The sequence below is a fragment of the Penicillium expansum genome (genome assembly GCF_000769745.1).
Source record: "Penicillium expansum strain MD-8 chromosome Unknown contig353, whole genome shotgun sequence".
Lineage (NCBI taxonomy): Eukaryota > Fungi > Ascomycota > Eurotiomycetes > Eurotiales > Aspergillaceae > Penicillium > Penicillium expansum.
Genome location: NW_015971214.1, coordinates 123256 through 136008, shown reverse-complemented (window position 1 = coordinate 136008; position 12753 = coordinate 123256). Strand labels below are relative to the sequence as shown.

The following is a 12753-nucleotide window of genomic DNA, read 5'->3' as shown; positions in this document are numbered from 1 at the left end:
TAAGTGTTCAACCGCCTGTGACTGGGCTCAAGAACTACCTGCAACTTACAGAGCTAGATTGGTCGGCTTCTCATTCTCTGCTTCATGCACCTGAGTATCTATGAATTAACTATGTATCACTCATCCCGGCTTCTGTTCTGTATGGTAGTCTAATATCACCATTGGCACAAGTGCTCATCCATTGTAAAGATTAGGTATCCCTTAATAGCAACTCCACACGAAAGGTCACATGAGCACATCTGATTTTTCTAACACAAAACACGGCAAGTTACCAACGCTGGTTTTTACAAATTCTATAAACACAACAAGGGCTAAACCACCGGTGAGCACTCAATCTTTCAAAAATAGATCGAATTTGAGGGTTTGCTAGAGATGGAGTGGGTGTGCCAACTGGCTTGTCTAAAATTGTAAAACCACTTTACAACCAGCTCATCTTCCCTAAATCGACAAAAGCATACAGTCTATAGCTTTGGTACCGCCGTAGAAGGTCCAGTATCTATCCCATCAGAGCTCTTATGGCTCAAAATCGACTCTGGCATGCCAGATTCAGAGTCCTGTTCTTTGGGTTGATTGGCGGTCGTCACTTCAGTACCCTCTGCTCTCCGGTGGGATGGAATGAAAATGTCGTAGTATCGTGGGAACACCACACCGAGCAGAATCAAGAGCAAACAAAAGTGCGCCAAAATAAAACCGGCGATCATCATTGGGTCGTATCGCAGGGTATAGAATTCAGGATACGCGAAGCTGAACACAATGGCTAGAATAGGCGCGCTGACGTACCGGAGTAGAATGGGCCAGAAACGAGGGATGTTCCAGTTTCCATTGCCGCCGACGACGCCGTTCAGGTCGCGCCTTAATTGATTACCCTGCGTGTGTTGGTTTATTTCAGTGAAATTTGTTAGCAACGGGGGAGACATACAGAGTAGAATGCTATATACCAAAATCGACTGAGAAGAGGGCTCCTCCCCCAGAAGCTGGCGGCTTTGATATCCGGGGTTGTGGCGATGAGGACGGAAATAATCGAGCAGACGATATACAACCCAAACCCGGCGCCGGCGCCAGCTGACGGATTCGAGATACCGTGTGCGACGCTAACTCCGACAATCTGGCCACCAAAGTATCCAAAATTGTACACAACAAAAGCAGGCAGCCCTGTCTGGCCGACTACGTCGTGCCAGCGATACACTGTGGTTGCACCAACGAGTTCAGACCACACAACAAAGATCAAGGCCACATTGTTAATCCATCGGTCGATTCCATCAAGAAGGTAGAATCCAAACTGGGTGCAGTATGGCAAACACATAAGGAATGACATTATTGTGAGGCCAGTCACAATCATCGGCCGTGACATCTTCACACCGGAATCCACCGCCAACGTAGCCACCGCGTCGAGCATCACAAATGCCGAGCTAAACCCGAGAACCACCAAGGTAAAGAATAAGAGAATAGCCCACCAATTTGCACCAGGCATGTGAAGCACAGCCTCGGGGAGCGTTAGGAAACCGACCACGAATGCACCCAACCTCTCGCCATCCTGTGGCCAACGTCGGAGGTAACCTACCACACCGAACACGGCAAAGGCAGCAAAGTTCTCAAACAGGACGTTGCTTCCACAGATGAGAACTGCGTCCATGACAGCATTGGAGTGTTTGGAGTTGTAAGAAGCATAGGAAGTGAAATAACCGAAACCAATGCCCGTGGAAAAGAAGACCTGTCCGACAGCGGTTTGCCAGACAGTTCCCGAGGCTAGTTGGTCGCTTCTCCATGTCGCCCATAAGAGTCGGATACCCTCGCCCGCATTTTCCAGTGAACAAGAGCGACCTACGATTATAATGGTGGTGACAATCGGCAGACCCATCGTCCAATAGACGACACGGCCTGTGAGGCCCACTCCACGGAAGATGGAAATCCATATGAGAAACCAGATAAAGGCACTCCAGCCGACCGTCTCTCCGATCAAGGCAACACCGGGGTACACGGTATAGTGGGCAACGGCACCATTGCCATTAGTGAGATTGCCCACGACCGGATCAATATTAGCGACGACATCGCCCATGTAGAATTCCTCAATCCTGCCCTCCCACGGCAGTGGGCTCCGGAAGGAATTGCGGAAATAGTTCATGATCCATGCCAAGTTGACCGTGAAGTATTGCACGACGACAAAACTGATCAAGATTGGACCCATGCCAACGCCTTTCAACCGATGGTTGACATTATTGAACGCGATCACCGTCCCGCCGCGATAGGCTTGTCCAATCGCAATCTCGAGAATAAGGGCCGGAATGGCGATGGCGAATACGGCCAATAGGTAGGGGATAAACCATTGTAGTCCATAGTTGTTGTAGACCACCGAGGGGTATCGAAGTAGATTTCCCTGGCCGGCGCAGCCTCCCATTGCCGCCAGCAGGAAGGCTGCTCGAGAGGGCCATTGATCACGTCCATCTTCCGATTTCTTCGGAGGAGGAGCGATCCAGGCCACGGCCTTCTTGAAATACTGGGCGAGTACCATGATGGTATCGATCAAATGATGGAGATTTCAAGCAGTTGAGACCTTTGTAACTTCATGCGAGAACAACGTAGTTCCGCCAGAGGTAAGAGATCAAAGGAAAGGCTAACAGTAACAAAGTCTCCTAGAAACCTCCGTAGCAGATCAGAGACGCTTTCGTATGACTTCCGAGTGGAGCCAAGGGCTTGCCACCCATCTCATCCTGCTGCTCCCATCGCATCGGACCCATGCCAAGCGGCTCGAGGAGACAAATATCAGCCTGGATCCATATATTTGCGGGTGGTGCGATCGGGGAGTCACGCCAAGAGTCTTAGGAGGATCCCAGTGCGGTGGTGGTCTGCCATGTCGCAGTATTGTTGGCGGGATTAATACCACGGGCAAAGATTAGCCAGCTTGGCTCTGTCATGTGAGGTCACATGTAAGCATCTGATGGTCACAGAGAGCGGATGCAGGGCTCGGAATATGGCCGAACGAGCTGGAATATCTAGGAAACAGTCGAAGTCCCTTCAGATGCCAAGGGCGCGGTCCTTGGCGGGGAGTTGCGCAATTGCATGGCGCTGATTGCGACATGTACTATCACGGTTCGAGCTTATAGCTATAGTGGGTTGAGCGAGGACGCGAGTCATATTCTGCTCTGTATTCTTGGCTTACGGCTCAAAGCTCTTTGGTCTAGGCATTGCCAAAGCCAATTCAGAGGAGAACCTCGACAAGAGGTAAAGTTAATCAAGGAAACTCACAGGTCCTCATTTCATACCGTCCACTTTTGTCATCTATCTATCATGACCTACCCATGCTGCATAAATGAGGATCTGCTACCCTGTAGACTGACTCCTTCAATCCGTTTCATCTCATTTTTTGTCAGCCGCCATCCAAGCGCTTGCATATCCTGCTCCGCTTGACTAGTATCGCGCACGCTAACTAGTGGTAGAACGCTCTTATTGATAGAGTAATTTAGCGCGACAGCAGGAACAGACACACGCCGCTCTTCGGCAATACGCTTCAAGATATTGATAGTAGGTTCCAGCATATTCATGGGATAACTGCTGAAGCGCCGCTTGCGCTGGGGCTCATTGAAGCGCGAATATTTATTAGAAAAACGGCCCTCAGCCAGCGAGGTAAACCCCTGGAAGCAGATACTGCGCTTCTTGCATTCTCGAATCATGCCGCTGACTTCAGACAAGCGGCGGACGATGGAGTACTCGCATTGGCAGACAGAGAGCGGAACGTCATGCTTGGCCAGCTCATCGGCCATCTTGATCATCTCCTTTGTATCAAAATTAGCCACTCCAACTGCGCGTGCCATACCAGATTCAACACAGTCAGCCATGCCCTTCGCGACAGTGGATATCGTGCTAGGATGGATAGGCCCATGGACTAGATAGATGTCGACATATTCCAGGTTAAGAGGGAGGAGTGAATCTTTAAGTTTAGACTTGGGCCCGCCAGCCCGCCAGCCTGCATGATTGTGTTGATCATACCAGGGGTTGGTAGCCACTTGGTCTGTACCACGAAAGAGTCGCGAGGCATGTCCCGAAACAGGGTTCCGCAGATCCGCTCGCTCTCGCCGTCGCCGTAGGACTGCGCTGTGTCCATGAAAGTCAACCCAACAGACTTGAGCTTCGCCCATGCTGCGTGGATGTGCGGTAGGTCTCGTGTTGGGTTGTAGTTAAAGGTTGCTTTGTCGCCCCATGACCATGCGCCGATACTTAGGTAGGGAACGAGTACATCCGTGCCACCCACACCACGCAGGGCGATTCGACTTTTCGAGTCGGGTGTTAGGTCGGATGGAAGCATGTTGACTGGGTCACTGAGATGGGGGTCCACTGGCTTGGGATGCGGGGAGTGCGTGCCCTGTGTGCCTGACATGCCGGCTGCTGGGCTGGCTTGCATCACATACTGGGTGCCTGGGGTGGCTGTTGTTTGGACAAGTACGAGCCAATATGTACATAGAATTGATACTCATGGAAGTTAAATGGAATCTGCGCTACCAAATCGATCACGACTTCCTAGATTGAACCTCGTTTGATTACTATTTAGGAAGGAGTGGCGGTCTGCGTCATCATGACATTCAGGTAGTCTGTACATGAGCCACTTCGGGTGAAACTCCAACTGGTCAATATGGTTATAATGGTGGCAACGGCAGATGGCCGACGGGAAGCGTATGGAAGTAAGCAAGTCATAGCAACCTTGTTCTGAAGATCATAATGTTCAATGTTTGGATCCTATTACACGCAGAAACCCTAGAGCGCGAAAAACGTAACGTAACGTACAAGAAAGAAAAAAGGTTTGGGACCAAGCATCCCAAGCAATAAAGTAGGCACTGTGCTTCAAGTTATGAAGACATATAGAATGCAGGTGGGGAATAATGATGAGAGGGGCCCAATATAAAAAAATCATATCCAACAGGTTTCGCTGTAAACGCCATTTCGCTATGCTGAAGTATTGTGTCGCGTTGATGCATTTTGTGCTTCGCAACGGAGCTTGAAGAGATAATCATCGACCTCGCGGAAAGCGCTCGGGGACAAAGTCGTCGTCTTCATTTCACCCAAGAGGTTCTTCAAGGATTGGGCAATGCCTTGTTCGTTGATGTCCGGCTGGGATTCGGGGGGTGTTTCTTGGGTTTGAGTACCCGCGGTGGCAACACTTGTAGTTTGCTCGACTATTTCATCTGGTTGTTGTACTGCATCCATGTCGATATCAATGTCGATGTCTGGTTTTACCACAGGCTCAATAGCCTGCTCCGTTTCAGAGACTTGGGTAGCAGTTGCCTCTTCGGTAGAAACAAGAGTGGTGTTCTGCTCCGCTTGATCTTTTGTAGTGAGGCTCTCGGGGACCATGTCCAGGTCAACGTGAGGTGGCAAGTGGTCAATATCGCCATGTTCCTCGGATGGAATGCTTGAAGGTTGAGGTTGAGATACATCAAATGCATGTTGCTGAGACCTCGTTTTGCGGGAGCGGGTATCGCGAGGGATGCTTTGGGGAGTGCTATCGATGGCGGTAGAAACAGACTGCTCCTCAAGACGAATGGATTTGCGAGACCTTTTGGAGGGCCGCGGAGTCTCCCCATCTTGTGTTGGCTCCTGCGCAACGGAGTCTTGCGTTGGAGGAACTGAGTCCGCAATGAAATTGTCATCATCTTTTCGTTGTGAACTGCGGGTGGATCGGCGAGTCGCAGTTGGCGACAATGATTTAGCCGGAGAGACCGGCCGAGACATGGCATTCTGCGAGGGTGAAGCATCGGGCTGCAATGACTCGACGCTGGCCACGTCTTTAACCGTGGATAGCCTTGTCGACCGGCGCCTGTCGGTTCTCACAGATGAAGGAGATTCCTCTTGATCCCGCTTTCTCTTCTTTATGGATGGCTCATCGGGAAGTTTTGGTTGCTCCAGATGATCTCTATCGTCCATATCCACTGCTAGTTCCAAGTCCTGTCCAAGCTGGGATGCAATTTGTGTCTCTGTCTCCTCACTAGAGTCCATAAAACTATCAGGAAGGATGTCAGAAGGCACGTCCGTGGCTTGCTGGGGTTGATCATCGGCAGGCGTAGACTGAGCTTGCTTTCGTTTCTTCTTGGAGCTCGAGCTTGATTTACTCCTGCGACTGGGTTGTTGCAAAGGTGTCTTATCAGAGTCAAGCAATGGCACAGGAGAAAATTCTGCAGTATCTGAATCTTTGCCTAGTGCAGATCGGAGTCGCCGGTTAGGAGTTCTTCCGTTCGCTCGAGGTGTATCGTCGGCGTTTTCGTTATCATAGTCATGGGCATCACTCATAGGTGTGTCTGTGTTCTCCGTCGCGAGACGGGAAGTAGCCGGGCTGTTGACGGTTGACTGTTTACCAGAGGTACTAATGAGAGCCTTTCGTGCTTTTGCAGCCCTTCGCCGTGCGCTTTTCGAGCGACTCTTCCTAGGGCTTGGGCTCCGAGATTGCATCTCGGGAGGAGATGATGGGGGGTCCCTACTCAAATCCGCAGGCAGATGGCTCGATATGAGTGCGTCGGAGTTCATAGCAGGTGTCGGGTCTCTGGTCCCAGGGGTAGGAGACGAGCCGATGAATCCTTCTTCATTCTCAGTAGGGGCAAGAGTAGGCGTTAGAGGAAGTTCGGTAAGCGATTCTCCGTGTAGTTTGCGCAGATGGGGAGGGGTATCGAAGCCTAATTTGCGTGGAGTACTGGCTGGCGAGGAGGATTGAATGGATTCAATCATCGAAAACATTTCACGATGACTTTTGCGCCTGAGAGATACTGAAATGCCATCAACAATTTGCGAATCCATGGGCTTCTGAAGGTTACTCGGTAACTGGGGTTCATGGAACTGTTCAGTTGGCTTCAAGACCACCGATGAGTCTTCGGTTCGTATGACGGGGGACGAAAGCTGAGTGTCCTGAGACGGCTGATGCAGTGACTGATCCATTATGTCTTCAGGAGGAGGCGGAGGTAACATCTCGGTATCCTGGTCACCGTCTTGCAGAGGCAAGGTTGCAGTCACCCTGGACTCAGCAGTTTGTACAGCCTCCAAAATGGTGGCTGGGATGACAAATGACTGTGAACCAAAGGTCAAGCCCCAAAGTTCGACATATCTTTTAGCTGTTGAAACGTGGGAAGACTCTAAACCGGCGCAAAGAATAGGCTCAAAGATTTTCAAAGAAGGTAGATCATGGGAAACCGATGTTTGCAGAATATTGATAGTGGCTGACGAGAGCGCACGGCAAGCTGTCAAGATTCTGCTGTCAACGCCGTGGTCAACATGGATTTTGTGAGATTCATCCTTCAACCAAAGACCAAGTGATGGCTGGAGACATTGAAGAATTTGGGATTGGAACTGTGGGACACCGGCTCCAAGAAAAGAAGTCAATGCCTCTATGAAGTCCGCAAGTCCGTGGGATTGTGATGCGTTGAAATTGTCGTGTGCACCATGTAATGTCTGGGCAATTGACGCGAGGAGTTTATGAGGAAAGATGGCATGCCCAGCTGCCTGGATGCCGCTGCGATCAATCCCTAGCCCGGTTCCTTGCATGAAAGGGATGGACAAGGAATGGCCAAGCAGTGAAGTTGAGGGTAGGTAGGTATCTCTAGCGGAAAGATTCATGAGGCGTTCGGCCATGGGATCCACAATCATAGTGGCAACCGCTTGGTTGCCTTTCTCTGTTCGAACCACGCGAACAAAGGTCTCAAGCAAATGAGACCACTCTTGAAAGGCTGACGGGAACGCAAGTCCGAACGAGAGAATCTTGATGACATTTTCGTAGTCACGAGATACAGAGCCGTCGCGCCCACGGGCGGATTCCATAGGGAACGACTGCAAAGCATCTGCGGCCGCCTGAGCGGTGGCATTCCAAACCACCTCTGACAACTGAGCCGCACGGGGGATAGCACTGGTCTTCAGAGTGCTCAATTCTGCACACTGTTGGAGGAGTTCGAGGCGAGATCCTCGGGAGAATCTCCCGTTGCATGCTGCTTCAATGTTACCTAAGACAAGGTGTGTGTAAAATTGGCTGGGCGCTATTGTCCCTGCAGCGCTGCTGATTATTCGAAGGAGATGGAGAATAGCACTTTCTTGGGTCGTATTTGGAGGTGAATGTGTGGAAATGTTCTCGGGTTCGTCCGCGTTTCTCAAGAGAAGCTTTTCAGTAAACGGAATGCTCCCAATAGAAACAATCATTGTCATAGACAAGAATCTGAATCGTTCAAAGAAAATATCTGTGGTTTCGGCATTCAATGAGGGCGGCCCTGCAATCCAAAGGCGATGTAGTAGACTCCAAACGCTAGCAACAGCTTGCATCGATTCCCCTGAAGGGGTGATCTCTTTGCTGGACGCAAGTGATAGAGCACTAGACAGACTGTTCCAGGCCAATGCCACGTGAGATTGGCCAACTGCATCATCGATCCAAACCGAGGCTTTGAACACATTCTCAAAAACCTTGAGAATTGAGGTAATTCTTGATCGAACCCATCTGCTGTCGGCTGCAGGAAGTTCCTCTGCTTCCATTTTGGTAGTATCATTGATTCGATTCTCTATCCATATCTTAGCCTGCGTGCTCCACAACAGGTTTGTCAATATGCGCGAAAGACAGTCGCTGAGAACTGGGACTGATGAGAAAATGCCTGAAGACGGAACGACCACGTATTCCTCCCATATGATATCTAGATGCTGATAAGGTGCCGAAGGGCGAAAAGTGTAGTATAGCAGATTGTAGTAGCTGGTCAGAGCAACTTGAGTGGGCGGAGATCCCGATTTGTCAGTCTTCTTGCGGTCGAATTGAGTGAGTACCGGTTTGCCCAGCATTTTCAAAATATATCGGCTCGTCGATTCGTTGGGGCTGACGGCAAAGACAAATTGATTCCAACCAACGATAGCCTGGGATTTGATCACTGGCTCGCTGCAATTGAAGCATTTTTGGAGTACGAGAACCCATTCCTTAAAATGACCCCAATCCTCTAATTTCCATCTTTTGCTCCGGAGAAGAAGGATAATGATGCTCCAAATCTGAGGAACATGCTCACCACTATCCACCGTTGCCATCATTCGAGTCATGCGTTCACGAACCTCTGATACAAGCTTTCGATCGTGCTCTAATGGCCGGTCGAAGAGATCCCGGATGTTTTTCGATAATGTAGGATTGGGACCGGCTTCTGTGGCCACCTGGAACCCAAGTGCGATTGCTTTTGACCTAGTATCCTTCAAATGATGAAGCAGGCCGAATATCAAGTGTTCGATCCATAGGCTTGATTGGGAGATGAAAGCAGTCTTGGCTTGGCCCAACAGCCGCTGGTAAATATTCAATCGATGGGAAACAATTGCGTTGCCACTGATACCTTTGGTTACATCTTGTAGTACCGTCAAAAGACGGGCCACACGAGCACCGGTCATGATCTTGGGGCTAAAATTTTGAGTAGACAATATGGACAGGTAGTGCGTTAAAACAGACTTTGGGGCCTTGGCTTCGTGGAGACAAGTGATGGAGTGGTCGACTAGAAAGATTTTGAATTCATCCGAAAGCTGTGTCGAAATCTCCGCATGCCAAACAAATGCAGCTGACAATTTCAGAGCCTGGTTGGCAAGGTTTGTGTCGAAAGGGGAGTTGTTCGCAAGGTCCCTATTCACATCTCGCTGGATAAACTCGGTGATCAGATTTAATTTTTCGGCAATCTTCTGGCCCGCCGGAAGCCCATCGTACGTGCGTAGCGCGTAAAAAAATTGCATGTAGGCATCGAGTCGGGAGCTCATCGACTCGCCTGCCAGTTGTTGGATGACCGATTCGAGCAGCATGGCGAGCGATTCGGCGGTGAAAGCATTGACATTGGGTGACCAAACGGGAATTGGTGTCTGGGTTGCTTTCAGGATCGACTTCGTAGGCTTCGAATTTGGGGACGGAGGGATAGTCTTGAAGTCGGGGGCCGATTTCATAGCACTAGCAAAGGTTGGCGGTTTGATGTACTTGGGCCATGGCGAAAAATTCACTTTCTTCGAACTGCGGCTGGACGGACCGGCTTCGCCTAGGCCCAGCGTGGAAAACGATGACTCCTTGGGTGTTTGAACGGCTAGTGGTGACTCGGTGTTTTCAATCACGATGCGCGAAGCTGTCCTTGGGGGTGTAGGCGGACGAGCAGAGAGGATCTCCACCATGATTTGGATCAGACAAGATGTTTGAAGAAGGAAAAGAAGCAATAGTCAAGGATCATTGCTGAGTGAGATGCTGTTCAGGCCCTGTCCATGATCTGTTTTAGACTGAAGCTGAAGAATCAAGAAGACACATCAAGCCGAGAAAACTAAGTTCAAGTTCCGACGCGCCGCGATGCGCGTAAAGTGTCACCGCCTGAGGCGACGAGGCACCAATACATGGACTTTTCATGCGATGGACTAGAGCTTCAAGAATCATTGGGAGAGAATTTTAGTGCGTGGACATGTAGCAATCAATTACCAATCAACAATCAATAAAATTAGCATTCAACATTGAACGTCTAAGATTTCAATATATTCACGTCGCATTCTTCAGGCAAACGGTGGAGGTTCACAGAAATTCGCCTTATACAAAAGATCTAGACTAGATTGAGCAAGATAGGGCTTCTCTCATAATTATGTACTAATAATTTGTTACATGGAAATCCGGAGAAGAGGTTCTTAATAGAAGCTTAAGTGGGGGAGGTCGCCAAATAGTTTATGACGATTTGTGTCTGACTTCCCCGCGTGGCTCCATTCTCCTTTTTTTTTTGTTTCTCTCGCCAATAGCTACCTACTCAAGCTACTGGTCTGTTCTTACTCTTATACTGTGCCCGGAATTCTACTTCTACACAAGGCATCGGTGAAAGTGACACCATCTCTACATCACCCCCCTACTTGGAACTCGAGTCAGTCCGAGCTCAGATCAATATGGCGTTTCTTCAGATGCAAGGAACAGGTACGTTGTGGAGATTGAGAAGCTCGACCTCGGCAATCAAGTTGGCTTACTCGATATTTCGCATACAGCAAAGTTACAACAAGTGACACAGCTCCTAAAGTCTCTTGAGAAAGACCTACAAGAGAACAACCTCTCAACAGCAGGTAAGTCGGATACAATAGCTATCATACTATGTACGCGCCTAATACTGATATTATCCACTATTAGATCGCGTTCAAACCCTCCTCCAGCTCCGACAACACGGCACAAACCCTACTAACGCCGAACCGATCTATTCACAGAATGTATGAGCACAACATATGAAGCTGCCCGTCGATAATCAGCATTGCAATTGATTCTGATTATTTACAGGGCATTAATACCTTGGTGCAGTATGGAGTTGAGGGGGAGACCTCTGACGTACGTCGAGCGGCATTGCGATGTGTTGCAAATGCTCTATTACTTGACCCCAAAATGCGCCAGGCTTTTGTGGACACGGGATATGGTGGAAAGCTAGCGGAAAAGCTTAAGGTACGCCCGCAGGTAAAACGTTTGATACCGAAGCTGATACAATTATCTGACAGACCGAAGACTCGGAAGACGAGATGGTTACAAGTCGGATATTGTTCTACGCGACCTACAACACCACAATGGACTTTAAGGATTTAATCAAGAGCCACGCATTGGGGGAGAACGTTAACTATGTGAGCGAATTGTCAAACTCAAAGGTTGATGTGCTGTGTTGACCAGTATAGCAATTGAGCCGTCATGCGAAACAGTTCCCCAAGTCAGGAAGAAAACCATTGTCACAAATGGACGAACTGGCATTGTCAGACACACTCAAATTGATATACAACATCTCCAAGCTATTTCCAGATCTTGCTGCCGAATTCTCTCCTTCTATCCCTCATATTCTGAAGATCATATCTCGCATTGATATCCCGGCAAAGCCACTAGACGGGTTAGTTGGCGGATTGCTCAATACATTGTCTATCCTTGACTTGGAGGAGAAGAAAGGCAAATTCTTCGAGAGCAGCCCCCTTTTTCCGACATTCGACCCCAATTGCAACGTGGATAAGTTGATCGGCATCTTGGACCAGGCGGTATCCATATATAGCCCCAAGGAGCTAGAGGCAACCACAATCCCGTTGCTATATTCACTTATCGCTATCTACGAAGTGGCACCCGATGGACCCCGCAAGCATATGCAGTCTCTTCTTCTGCCCGAGGACACTGACCGAAGCTTGCCAATTGGACAGTCTAAAACACTTTCTTCAAAACTTCTGAAGCTCTCGACAACCCACTTTGCCAATCTGAAGGTTACAATTTCCGAGCTGATGTTTGTTTTATCAGACAAGGATGCCGAGAAACTCACCAAGAACATTGGCTATGGCTTCGCTGCTGGGTTCCTGGCAGCACGCGGTATTGAGATGCCACAAAGTGCAAGTGAAGCTTATTCAGACAAAGAGGACCCCGAAACCGCACGTAATCCAATCACCGGACAACGGTGGGCTGCCGAGCCCCAGGACTCCGGCCCACCTATGACCATGGAGGAGAAGGAGCGCGAGGCAGAGAGACTCTTCGTGTTGTTTGAGAGGTAGGTGCATCATCAACGAGCTATACAGGGCCCTTACTAACAATTATCTATCACAGGGCCAAAGCAAATGGGCTCATCAATGTCGAGAACCCCGTGACTCAGGCTCTCCACGAGGGAAGATTCGAAGAATTGCCGGATGATACTGATAGTGACTGAGCATTATCCTTTTATTCCTCATTTGGAAGGAAGGCCTTTGGGCTTGGTCTAATACAGCTGCATTCACAGGCTATGACTATACCCTATAGTAGCTCTGTAGCGATGCTAGCGTTAATTCAGT

The 12753-nt window shown here is 49.3% G+C and overlaps 4 protein-coding genes across 4 annotated transcripts; 1 reads left to right on the top strand and 3 right to left on the bottom strand.

Moving 5' to 3' along the window:
• Positions 1-461: 461 nt before the first annotated feature.
• On the bottom strand, positions 462-2509 carry PEX2_099550 (sodium:neurotransmitter symporter family protein; the record flags this gene model as incomplete). Its single annotated transcript, XM_016747225.1, has 2 exons — positions 462-866; positions 920-2509. 2 exons carry the CDS (start codon positions 2507-2509, stop codon positions 462-464), a joined length of 1995 nt encoding a protein of 664 aa, XP_016601923.1.
• Positions 2510-3012: 503 nt separating this feature from the next.
• PEX2_099540 (Aldo/keto reductase) lies at positions 3013-4300 on the bottom strand (the record flags this gene model as incomplete). Its single annotated transcript, XM_016747224.1, has 3 exons — positions 3013-3079; positions 3295-3925; positions 3985-4300. The coding sequence occupies 3 exons, from the start codon at positions 4298-4300 to the stop codon at positions 3013-3015; spliced, it is 1014 nt and encodes a 337-aa protein (XP_016601922.1).
• A 635-nt stretch (positions 4301-4935) lies between these two features.
• Positions 4936-10128, bottom strand: PEX2_099530 (uncharacterized protein; the record flags this gene model as incomplete). The annotated part of the gene is made up of 1 exon (XM_016747223.1): positions 4936-10128. The coding sequence occupies one exon, from the start codon at positions 10126-10128 to the stop codon at positions 4936-4938; it is 5193 nt and encodes a 1730-aa protein (XP_016601921.1).
• Positions 10129-10872: 744 nt separating this feature from the next.
• Positions 10873-12632, top strand: PEX2_099520 (synembryn; the record flags this gene model as incomplete). Its single annotated transcript, XM_016747222.1, has 7 exons — positions 10873-10900; positions 10969-11043; positions 11108-11184; positions 11252-11410; positions 11464-11583; positions 11635-12476; positions 12533-12632. The coding sequence occupies 7 exons, from the start codon at positions 10873-10875 to the stop codon at positions 12630-12632; spliced, it is 1401 nt and encodes a 466-aa protein (XP_016601920.1).
• Positions 12633-12753: the final 121 nt, after the last annotated feature.